The 13,046-nt window shown below is 38.1% G+C and overlaps 1 protein-coding gene across 5 annotated transcripts in view; it reads right to left on the bottom strand.

The window, feature by feature from the left end:
* Window positions 1-13,046, bottom strand: part of Rbm33 (RNA binding motif protein 33) — a 99,746-nt gene that overhangs the window by 70,870 nt on the left and 15,830 nt on the right. For 3 of the 5 annotated variants that reach the window (XM_005404864.2, XM_005404865.2, XM_005404868.2), the window contains exons 4-6: window positions 12,149-12,225; window positions 10,158-10,470; window positions 6,356-6,475 (exon numbers count right to left, since the gene is read on the bottom strand). In XM_005404864.2, the coding sequence (XP_005404921.2) occupies window positions 6,356-6,475; window positions 10,158-10,470; window positions 12,149-12,225 (510 nt within the window). The remainder of the gene's footprint in view (window positions 1-6,355; window positions 6,476-10,157; window positions 10,471-12,148; window positions 12,226-13,046) is intronic. The other 2 variants (XM_005404866.2, XM_013504634.1) reach the window with 1 other exon arrangement.

Raw genomic sequence — 13,046 nt, 5'->3', positions numbered from 1 at the left:
GGTACCGGAGAAAAAAAAAAAAAAAAAAAAAAGAGCAGTTTAGCTCAGCGGCACAGCGCCTGCCTGGCAAGCACAAGGTCATGAGTTTGATTCCCGGTACCCGAAAAAAAAAGCATATGGAATCCCGCAAAGTATAAAGAAGGTAATACATCCCAACCAAGTGGAGCATACCTAGAAATACAAGGTTATCAGTCAAACCTCAATTTAACAATTCTTACCCAGAGCCAAATACATGTAGCACCTCTTCCTCCTCCAGAAGGTGGAGCTAAGTCCCTTCCCTCCCTCTCTTGGAGGGCAGCCTAGATTTAGAAACTTTTGCCAAAGAACAGACTGAGGAAAGGGAAAGAGTAACAAAGCACGATGAAGATCTCCAGTGTGCAGCATAGATGACACGAGCCCAGTGGGAGGATGAGACGAGAAGGGCTCTTCAGCTCTGGGGCATTCTTCCCAAAAGCCTGAACTTCAGTCCAATCCTGAGAAAAACCCAGACTGCCAGGAAGGTATTCTACAGGATACCTTCAAGGTCATGAACTAAAAGGAAAAACTGAGAAACAGAAGAGACATGACAACAACATGGTATGCTGGGTTAGATCCCAGAACAGAAAGACGTGAGAGAAAACACTGACAAAATGGAAATAGTATGGATTATAGTTGTCAAAAAGTTAATTTAATTCATACTAATAAAATAAGCGATAAAAACATTAGTTTAATACAAATGGAAAAGGCATGGATAAAATTCACCCATTTTTTTTTTAAAATCTCAGCAAACTAGAAACATAAAGAATTTTTCAGTATGATTACAAAACTTCCAGGCAGCATACTTAAGGATGAAATTCTTACTGAACATCTTTCCCACATCACAAAAAATATAGCAAGAACACTTTCCTTTCGGTACACAGTACTTGCACTGGAGGTCAATAAGGTGGAAGAAGGCAAGGAGGGAATGAGACAGGGAAGGAGGAAGAGACGGGCTGAAGGATTACAATTATTAGATTACAAGTGATTAAAATGGTTTTTATTAACGGGCCACATGATAATTATTAAGAGGTTAGTTCTCCCCAATTTGATCTAAAGATGTAATTCCTCCATCAAAATGCCTTTTCCCCACCCCCTCAGGAAAAACTGTTATTTCTTTGCAACTGCACATACTCCAACCAAATTTTTTTGATATAAACAAATACAGTCCAGAATTCATGTGGAAATTCAACAAACCAAAAATATCTAAAATATTTATTCCTTGAAAGGGAAAAAATAAAATTAATAGATTTACAATACCTGATTTTATGTTACACTAATCTACATTGTGTAGTACTGGAGTAAAGATATAAAAATAAATCAACCAAACAGAAAAGAGATTGTAAATTGGCAATGGATTCAATACAAGCAGTATAAAACAATCCAATAGGAAAGAAATTCTACAAAACAAACAGTAGTGAAACTCCAAATAAAAGGGCTTATTATTAGAGCATTTAAGAAATACATGTGTAGAAAACAGCCTGAGAAATGAGTGAACAATTTCATCCTCCATCATGACTATGCCCCGTGTCACACACTGCTTCTGGTACAGTTAGTTCTGTCTAATAAACATGGTGTGCCTTCACAGACCTTATTAATAAACATGGTGTGTTCTAATACACCTCATTCACTGGATCTACCACAGTATCTTGTGTCTTCTGGCTCCTGCCCAAAGTCAAAATGACCATGAAACATAAATGTTTTCAATCAATTCAGGACATTGAGGCAGCAAAGATAGGACAACTAAAGATCCTCGGAAAAGGAACTTCCAGAACTGCTTCAGAGAGTGGCAAGAATGACGGGGTAAGTGTGTTAGAAAGGAGGGATCTTTTACTGTAAAAAAATTTTATTTAAACATTGACCATATTTTTAATGATAGTATGTATGCAGACCTGCTCAACATCACTAGTCATCAGAGAAATGCAACCTGAAACACTAATAATGCAACCATCCAAAGAATTAAATAAAGAAACAAGTATGAGCAAATGATGGAGAACAAGAAGGACTCTCCTACATTACTGGGTAGAGTATAAAACTGCTCACGCTGGAAAACCATCTGGAAATTTCTTACAAAATCAAACGTACCATTTCCTGTCTTAACAATGCCACCATTACATACTAGAGAAAAAAATATATCCACAAAAAGATGAGCAATATAACCTTTATAGTCCCTTAAATCATAGTAATAAAAACACTGGAAACAATCTGAACATTTCACACCACAGAAATGGAATAAGTAAAATGGAATAAACTATCAATATACCTATGTAACTACATTAATGAATCTCAAAAGCATGTGGAGTGAAAGCAACTACACACAAGAACACATGCTATGATTATATGAAATTTAGAATAAGGAAGACCAATTCAGGGATGGAGAAGTAAGGACAGTCAAAGGAAAGAATGGCCTCTGAAAGGTCAGGACTGAAGAAAAAGAAGGAACTGGGACTCTGATCATCAGTCAAAAGACAGTGTGCATGGACATCTGCATGCACACTCCAAAATGTACTGTAACTTCTGAGGCCTAGATGATCTATCCCTGAATATAAATGTTACCACAATGTTAAAAGCATTTTAAGTGGTGCAAAGATTATTTTTAAACCTCTTTCATTTCTTCTATATATGCCAAAACTATGTAATTTATCAAGCCTTTTAAACTACGTAAGAAAACAACATAAATAACACTAATGTAGCTATATAATTAGAAAAGGTGGTCTTTATAATTTGATCTAATTTGTCTCAAATACAGTGATTTCTTTGTAATCATCAAGCAAGAACATTAAATAAAAGGAACCACCTAATGTCACATAATCCCAGCTACACAAAAGGATGAGGCAGGAGAATAGTAAGTTCCAGGACAACCTGGGCAACTTAGCTTGATCATGTTTCAACATAAAAAGGGTTGGAGGTGTATGTTAGGGTTAGTGTGCTTACCTAGCATACATGAGGCCCAGGGTTCAACACTGTCGGGTGGGGGTGGGGGAGTGGAATAGATTTTCAATTCAAACGCATTAGGTCCATGTTTTTTAGTTATGGAATTAAGTTTCTAACATGGACCCTTAAAAGCTCCTAGGCCAGAGTCATGTGCAAACTCCAACATGTTTTCTCCCTCTGTCCTATGCAAGACAGAGCAGGGAATGCTGCCACATGGGAAGGACCACAACCAGATGTTCCTCAACAGCAGGCATTTAAGAAAATGGGTCAACTAACTAGGAAAACACGAAAGTGCAGTTATATGTGGCACCTTACTCTACAATGAGGGTACTCACCAAAACCAAAGCCTACAAATACTGTAGAGAGCAATACCTACTTCTCAGCACTGAAAGTACTTAGTAATTGTCTTTTTGGTTGATTAATATTCAATGAATTTAAGAAAACAAGCTTAAAATATGTGTGGCTAGGGGAAAAACTAACACATGTGCCTCCAAATAAAAACTAGTGAAGTCCTATGAGTGGCTTGGGAGAAGCTCTATGACTAAGTGCTTGCCTAGGATATCTGAGATCCTGGGTTTCATTCCTTACCACCACACACACACATACACACACACCCCATATGAGCAAAAAGTGCTACAGAAAAATTAGAGTCAATTTAAGAACAAGCAATACAAACAAGACAAAACAACAACCAAGGAAAAAAGATAAAGTAAATAACTTTTTAAAAATATTCTAAAAAATTTTTTTAAAATTCTAATTACTAAATTTAAAATTAAATTACAGGGCATATAGTTTAAAAGGAGAAAAAAACCAATACAACCAGGCAAGAGTTAACAACAATAAGAAATCACAGGAGTTCAACCCACGTGGCATCTAATTCTTTGCCTTCAAAATCAAAGCACCAAATTTTGGCCACCTTATTTTTTCTTTTATGTATGTATGTATGTACATATATATGTCTGTCCTCCCTTTTTGAGACAGGGTCTTGCTATGCCGTGCAGGCTGGCCTTGAGCTCACTTTGTAGCCCAGGCTGGTGTCAAACTTACAACAATCCTCCTGCCTTAGCCTGATGGGTGCTGGAATGACAGGCGTGCACCACCAGGCCTGGCCTTTCTTCATATTTTTTTTTTCTTTCTTCATATTTTAAAAGAACAAAATTGCTTTACTCTGTAAGTTAATTTTTAATAGCAAGTATTTCTTTTTCAAATCAGAAAGTACTAGAATACACACACTAAGTAATTCCATCATCTAGAGGTAATTATAAATGTTACTGTCCTCTTTATCCACACTTTTTTTTTTTTTTTTTGAGATTTATTTACACACACACATTTAGATTTGTTGGGTGGAACTGAAGAGGAGAAACTATACTGTCTTGTATTTTTTTTTCACTTAATTTGTCACAAGCATGTACACTGTATCATAAGAGTACACTGTATTCTGCTGTAAGGATATCACAATGTGATAAAAAATATAAAAATTACAGTGGTTCCATTTATCCTCAATGCTGTAACTGAACGCCTGGTCCATACATCTCTGAAACTGTCTAGAATAATTCTTTTGGATAAGCTCATTAAAATGGAATTGCTAAGTCAAAGGACACCATCAAGGAGAGGAAAGGGTCTAATCTTTCTCTTCCTGCAAGCTAAGAAGTCAGCCTTCCAGCTTCCTAGAGGCTGTGAGAAGACTGGGTCCCTGGTCAAACTGGGACAGATCATTACTAACAACACTGGCAGCAGCATTCAATGTGAGGCCCCACTCCCACTAGGCTCCGTGATCCTGCCCCGAGGGAGCTGTGCTCCAGGAGTGACTCTGGGCTCCAGGCTCAGGGAACCCAGATCTGTCACAAAGGGCAGTGAGCACAACTTTCTGACCCCACAGGAAGAAGAGCCAAGTCTCTCAAGGCCACCAGCTACATAAACCTTGAGAAAGACTCCGCAACAAAGGACAAGCAGGGATTTGCAGGTAAAACATGCAGAAACCTAAAGAATCCATGGGAAAGTGTCTCCTGAGAACATTTCCAACACGTTTCCCCAACTGAATGAGACTACCTGACCAGTAACTTTGACATTTGCGAACAATAGATGAAAATTCTCAATAAATGAAATTAATTTTCCAACTTCAAAATACCATAAACTAAGAAAAACAGCATGAAATCAGTGGACAACGGATTCCTAGGTTTCCTTTTCTTACCTATCTACCCCTGGAGATGATCTCTTTGGCAGCCTTCTAACAGCTTCTCAGATCTCCTTCTCAGGTGTATTTATGTAAATACTGTACCTTTACAGGTTTGACTGAGCTCTGTACTAGGGAGACTGCTACAGAATTTGATGGGGAGCCACATTTCCCTGGCCTCTAACCTCCCCAACCTTTTCACATCTTTGGCTTTGATTTGGCTCCCTGGCCTAGATACACTTTCCTACAACTGGAGATCTGGGTAAAGAGTCCCTACACTAGTCATCCCTCGTTTCTTTATACTTCAAGTTTTTTAAATAGTGACAGAGACAGACAGAATGCACAAAAAGAAAAATCAAATTTAGTTGATTTTTTAGCATTTCAGCAGGAAATGCTCCTGCTGTGGACCTACCACTTCTCAGACAGGACCTTGTAGACTGGGAAAAAGGACAGGTGAACAAAATGCTTTATGGGCTGAATTTCTAAAGCCTTGGTGTAACATCTGAAGTAAATAAATAGCCAGGCCAGTAAACATCAGTTTTCATCATCTCTCAAAGACACAGGGAAGCACCATTAAGATAAACTGAGGAAAAAAATACTAAAAATATTTTTTAAAAGTCCGTTTCCTGGACTAGGGAACAGTTTTGCGGCCTATACAACTTGGCCACAGGGCCAGCTCTGGATAACAGGTCAGCTGCAACATACTCCACGCCCACCCAAATCTACCCATCTGTGAGACGACTTCGGGGGGCCACCTCTTCCACACAGGCCCCTAGGGAGCTCCTCGGTGTCTGAGACTCTCTTGGGCACCGTCTTCTTCTGCCCCACAGGAATTTGCAAGCATCTTTCCAAATAATTTGAAGTCAAAAATCAAGCCCTATCCTCTTGTTTCCTCAATACTAAACAGCATCTACATATAGGAGCTCTAGAATTTTTGAGTAACAGTCCAAATTAATGAATATTAACTAATTAAGAGCACTAACTTCCACATCACATTTTTGAGATAACCCCAAAAACCATTTAAAAGACTAACACTCAAAAGGTGCACACTACCTGGAAACCAGGGTGCCAGAACTCACTTCACTAAGAGTCTAGGAAAAATTCACGGTTTTTACTACACTCGTCAATCAAAGAGATGTCTCAACTTCTCACTGAAGCTAAAAGGATGCTAATTTTAAAGCTGGAGGAAAAACCAGCACACTTTTTTACTCTTTTTAGAAGTTGAACAAATACCTCTTCGGTCTCGGGAGCAACATGGGAACCAGTAATCCCATCTAATCCATCTTCAGCAACACATTCTTCCTGCTCTTGCAGCCCTTGTTGCCCACCATAAGCCTGCAAGTATTCTTCATCCTAACGACCATTAAAGAGAAAACAAGGTTTTTCTCACACAGCTTCTGGTGTTTGTTGTTTAAGCATTTTTCGTCTTTATGGATCATGCTTTTAGCAGGTTTTACTATGGCAACTATGAGACTGAGCACAAGGCGCTAAGCACAGCCTCTACAAATGAATGGGAACTAAGCACAACATGCCAAGGTTAGCGCCTCAGCGTCTGGGCTCTGCATCAGGCCCATGCTGTTAAAAGTGGCTCTTCTTCAAATCAACCCCAAGAAAGCAATCTGAAGAAAGCGTGCTCATTCTCAGAGGAGCTTGGCAGCCGAAGAGACTGAAATTATTACTAGTTCTCGCCAGTTCTAAGGCAACAGAAACAACACAACTATGGACAATTCGATCAATTCAACATAGGTGGTTCTTACAAATCACAGGCTGTATATCAGGTCCCTCCCTTGAGTGACAAGTTCTTTGTAAAACTTAAGGACTATACCAGCACGCAGGCATCCCTTCTGCGCTCATGGAAGCAAGCAGGAGAGCTCTTTGAAGATTCCCAGTCTGCCAAAGACAGCAGGGCTGCTCCTGGTACTACTAGCGAAGAATGACAAGATGCAATCCCACTCAGTCCAGATAGGCTTCCCAGCATTCCCGGACATGGGGCAAACACGCGCTTACAGAGCAGGCAACCCAGGAGAGTGCACAAGCTAATAACAGCCTACCACATGGCGTGTGACAGTCTACCTGTGCACCAAGGACAGCAACTGGGCAGACCACCTCAGGTCCCACAACTTCCTCACCTCAAATGATGAGAACACACTGCTTGAGACTATGCTGAACAACTGTTAGCATCCCCTGAGAAAAACCAATTCCATGACCCTTGGCCCACTAGCAGCAGAACAGTCAAACTTCAAAAGCAGCCACAGACGCTTATCAAAACTTCAGCAAATATACTCTAGAGTATAGTCTATACCACTGGGTTCTCACCGGGAAACAGCAATCTGCTACCCTTTACATGAAGTGTCAATCTGAAAGGGTTTTTATGAAAGTGAGTATGTTCATTTTTATAGGCCTAAATGCAGTGACTGCATGTAAATACAGGCCACCAACAAATAACTTTCTAATATTTTATAGACTAAGTAGTACATAGACCTTCTTACTATAAGAGAGTAAGTTTTAAAACAAAAATAGCATTTACTGTCAAGAATAGCACCTGCAAACCTCAGACTTCAGGACCTTGTTACGTTGGAATGTATCCGGAAAGTAGGCCGGGGCAGTGCTGCCAGCTCTTCCAGCGTTTGACCAACATTCTTCACAAGTGACCATGCCCCTTCCCACTGCACATTCTGTGGTTTTATGTTCTAGGACTAGTTATGCATATCAAGTCCTCGATGTCACCTGATGGGTGAGCCCTCCCAAAGAGAGAACACACAGAGGTGTCCATATCTAAGTTTAATTCAGACTTTGAAGTTCAAGTTAGTAAATCCTAATTAGGGCAAGGAACCAGTTAAAAGAGCCATTTAATAAGCTAAATATTGCTGGGGTACATGGGAACACAATCTACTCATGTGTTCATTAGTACAGTAATAAATGAATAAATAATGTGTGTGAGTGGCAGCCTAAGAAGACAGTGAGGGCCACTGCCAAGCAGCAGTGCAGTATTCCATTTAATTCTCCCTCTCTCTTCCCTCCAAAGTGATCTTTTCTGACTTCCCACTGAGGTATCTAGGAGATAAAGAAAAGGACGCCTAGGGCTGCATGCCCAAGAATGCTACAGTTAGAGGACAGCGCTCACTAACACTCTACTGTACTGCTTTTCCTCAACTGTCAAGATTACAAACAACTTTGTGAAAATATCAATCAGGACATTTTCAGAATTTTTTTTTTTTTTTTTTGGTTAAAAAAAGTAAATTTCGGAATTTTTACATAAATTTTTACTTTGGATTTTGTTTTAATTCTGAAAAAAAATTCTCTTTAAATGGCAGACTCCTATGAATACTTTTAAATTGCCACATTTTCTTTCTTTCAGTATCTAGAGCTTATGCTTAACAACTATGGTGTATTTTATTCCAGGGGCCTTTACACAACCACAAATGTGATAGAATACAGCTGAGGGAACTCGACTGACTAGAAATTTTCCACAACACTACAATAATGCAATATAAAAGGCACTCCTCTGTGTGCCTTTCATATACTCTCTACATATACTCTACATATACTCTCTGCAATGATTTCCCAGACAGGCGTCTGTCCACTATAGCCAAACTTCAAGGACAGGACCCACGGTTCAGATTTCTTATGGCTTAGTAGTATTTGTGCCTAGTGCCTGCACATCAGTAAAGATATATCACACCACTGAATTTACTCAAAGATGATTAACTCATGTTATTTCACTGATGTACAGAAGAAACAATACTCTAGGAAATATTTAGGCACAGTTTTCAAAGGTCTTGATTTAATCTTTAAAAAGCATTTTAAATACAATGTACCACTTTAATAAAGTATACAAACACACCAAAAAGCACTTGGCCACCTAGTGAAGAATTTATTACCAAAATAAGTCATTATTAGGCTCAGGAGACAAGTTCCGTGAGGCTTTTATAAGACTCTACTTACCAAGCCACTTCACTACTCTATCAACTCAAGATCACGTTCCAAAAAAAAATCAAATCTTGAACTACTGAGACAGCTAAGCACAATCATGACTAGAATTAAGTATCTTAAGGTTCCACATACACCATTCGTTCAAGAGTTCTACATGCACCATTCTTTCAAGATCACACACACACACACAACCAAAGTTCACAATTTTTGAATGTTTTCCTTGGATGGACACACACTCTGAATAAAGCCATAAAGAGAAAGAGCCACTCCTGCATCAAATGGGCTCTCCTTTGATGACACTGCACCAGGCCCATTTCCACTCTACCTCACCAGACCCTCCTGCTTTAAAAGCCCTAATGTCTACACAGCAGCTGGGATCAAGCCTTCCTGAAGGAATACAACTAAGTTCTTATCTTAAAAACACATATCTTTTGATGCATCATTACAACAGATGAAGAATCTTACTTGTTCTTCCTTATAGTTCAACTTTATTTCTTTTTCAACTTTCTTAAAAAGAAAAAAAAAATACTACCTATCAAAACCATCTTTCCAAAATAAAAATCAACGCAATCTTTGCTTCCCGATTACAGATAACAAAATTATGTGTGACATTTCCCAAACTAACCTCCAATCTCTTTATTCAGGTTTAGACAGTTCTCAGTTACAAAAAGGATGAATGAATAGGACATCAATCACTTTGGAATATTAGCACCTTAAAGATGTCTTTAGCAGGTCAATAATCTTTTCACCTTAGAAGGACTTTATCAGATCTTGTCTAAAGCCTGGATAAAAGACCTGCATTAAGTACTTCTAACAATTGACAGTGTATCTCCACCACACAAAGCTGTTTTCTTCCTTAGAGTGCAATTCTCAAGGTCACCATTCTTCCCAGCCTTCCAGAATGACAAAGGAGCATTACCTCTGGCCAAACAAGCTGTCAACATAAACTTTGTCATAGCTCAGATAAAGAAACTGGCAGACAGTGATAATAAGGTCTAATTTCCCTCCTTCCCAAGGGAGTTAAATAGATTTCAAATCAGTCTAGAAACCTGTGCACAGGAAGCCATGTTATCTTTAGCCATACAAAGAAGAAAAGACTCACTGTAAATTCATCTAAGGGTTCATTGATTTCGATGTCCAACACTTCATCACTGTATAGCTGCTCCTCCTCTGGCTCTTCCCCATATTCTATTTGATCTTCTGTCAACTCTGTATCATGGCCTTCATACTGTCCTTCCTCGGGGTACTCCTGAGTATACAACTCCGGACCATCAGATTTGTGGTATGCTAGCTCTTCCTCTCCTTGTTCATATTCAGATTCCTGCTCTCCAGATTGGTCATTAGTGTTGTCAGAAAGCTCAAATGATGTAACCATACCAGATGTGGTATTGAGACTGATTGTAACATCCTGAGAGCTAGACAAAACAAAAATACAAAGAGAGTCACCCACTGAACATGGAGCTCAACACTAAATCACTTTTTACAGTACTACTATAAACATGTAACGAAGACTCGAACTATGACTGGTTAAGTTATTCCAGTTTTACTCCAACAAGGAGTGAAAACAAGGCTCAAAGTGTAACACTGAGCCAGCGCCAAAAGCGCAAAATGCAGGTAATAGAGCACAATGTACTTCATGAGTCCATGCCCTAGACTTGTGATGAGGACACAGCCTCCACTTCACTTCCCAGCTGAAGGTTATCTGACCAAAGAATCATCGATCCAGTAAGGTAGCAAGTCTGACTGGCAGAAATCTAAGACTGAAACCAAGCATTTTATATTTTATTCTAATCCACAGAAAGAATGGATGGACTCTGTTGCTAGGAATGTACACTCAACACAAGAGTACTGCTCCATAAGCAGAAAATCGAAACTAGAACATTAGGAACAATTTGGTTTCTTTATTTAGCTATATAATGCAAATTTAGATTCCTGTTTACAAGAAAATAAAAATATTAAAAATCTTTATGGAAATACATTTGATTGTTGAAACTAAAAATGTATACTAGCCACAAATTTCTCTAAAAAAAACCTGGTAATTTCCAAGTAAAATAACAGGAATTCAGCACTTCAAAAAATCATATTCCACCTATTAAAAGTCATAACAGCTAAATACCAAACAGATGCAAGATAAAATTTCAAATGAAAGATTGTGCAAGTAAGTGTATGTTTACACATATTAAGCAGCCAATCCAAACAAAAAATTGGATATATAACACAGACTTCAAAACACTGGCTAAAAAGATATACATCAAGGCCAACCTTACTCAAAATATCAGATTATAATAATGATGTCAGCCAGGCGTAGTGGCACACGCCTGTAATCCCAGCACTCGGGAGGCTGAGGCAGGAGGATCGATGCAAGTTCGAGACCAGCCTGGGCTACAAAGTGAGCTCAAGGCCAGCCTGAACTGCATAGCGAGACCTTGTCTCAAAAAGACAAAAAACAAAAACAAAAACAAAAAATAATGATGTCAAACAGTAGGACAGGGAAGTGTATGTAACTGGTAGAGTAATTTAAAACTGTATTTTTACCCATATAGTTAGAAAACCTGTTACAAATTGACAAGACTATATAACATGCATTTATTAATTACACTTATAACCAAGAAGGATTATGTATTTTACCAATGTTTCTTCAAAAAAATGGAAAAATTATTTCCACCTTCCAGGATATTATATTAAGCATCTCTCTCCAAAACAGTAATTTAGCATACAAACATGTACTAATAAAAATTGTCTGAATAGAAACAAAGGTACCAACATCAACCTGCAGGAAGAGTCTACGGTCACTGTCCTTCATTTAAAGAAAGCAATTCTTTAAAGACCAATATAGAACAGTATTGAGTTTTTATGACCTGCACTGAATGAACTGAAAGGTCATCACATGCAAGGCCTATACCAATTTTAAGCAGCAGATCTATTTCTACTGCAATACATATGGATTCTACATTAGAATACATAATATGCCATTCGGAATGTAATCAAATGTTAAAAATAAAACAGCATATCATTCAATTACGATTGACTGTTAATTGTAACTTAAAAACAGATCCTGTTAAAGAACATTTTTAATGAATTAATATTGAGTACCTGAAATTTTCTTCATCTTCATTATCACTCTGTAAAAGGTCATCATTTAGCTCTTCATCTGACAAATCTGACTGATTCTAATTAAAATTAAAAAATCTAATTAATGTGTGTCACTTTCAAAGAAGATGTTACAAAGGTATAAAGTTATATTAAATGGACTGTTTCAAGCTTTATGTTATTAAAACATTCACCATCCAGACGTTTTTTCAGTTTGATGTCCCTGTGGACAATCAAGAACTCCATACAGGGCTTCCCTCTTTGAACTAATTTTTAGATGCTACATGTGAGGAAGTATAAAAGTGGTTAAGTGTAATGGTCAGTTTTATTCTAATTCTAACACAAAAGGAAAAAGGGTAAGAGATCCTTGGGTAGAGACTTCCAAATAATTTTTCCTTACCATACATAAAAAAGAATGGTATCTTTCAGATACGACTACATTTAACACTGTTAGTATCTAAAATCTTAAGACATTATTTTTGGTACCAGGAATCGAACTCCTGACCTCACGCTAGCAAGGCAGGCACTATGCCGCTGAGCTATATTCCCGGGCTGAAGACATTTACAGCAATATAGAAATACAACTCTAGGGATGTGTAGTTTTTAAGGTAACTTGATCACCCAAGTGAAATGGTAGGACCCACGATAACTGGTTTGTCCATTACAGTCACATATGAAAGTAAATGCCACAAATCCAATCTCGTGGTCTTTGACGGTGCTGTGAACTCGTCCTATCAGCAAGCAGGAAAGTCTAGTGATTCAGTAAATAGCTCTAAGTTTTGTTGGGTTAAACATGTTCCAATATTTTAGACTGCAAAGTGAAATTTCACTTTCCTCTATTAAAATTAATATGTATAAAAGGCACATATAAATTACTATTCTTCCTCCAAAAGTCAGTCAC

This window comes from Chinchilla lanigera, unplaced genomic scaffold, assembly GCF_000276665.1.
Source record: "Chinchilla lanigera isolate Chin_1 unplaced genomic scaffold, ChiLan1.0 scaffold00090, whole genome shotgun sequence".
NCBI lineage: Eukaryota > Metazoa > Chordata > Mammalia > Rodentia > Chinchillidae > Chinchilla > Chinchilla lanigera.
This window is presented reverse-complemented; position numbering and strand designations above follow the sequence as displayed.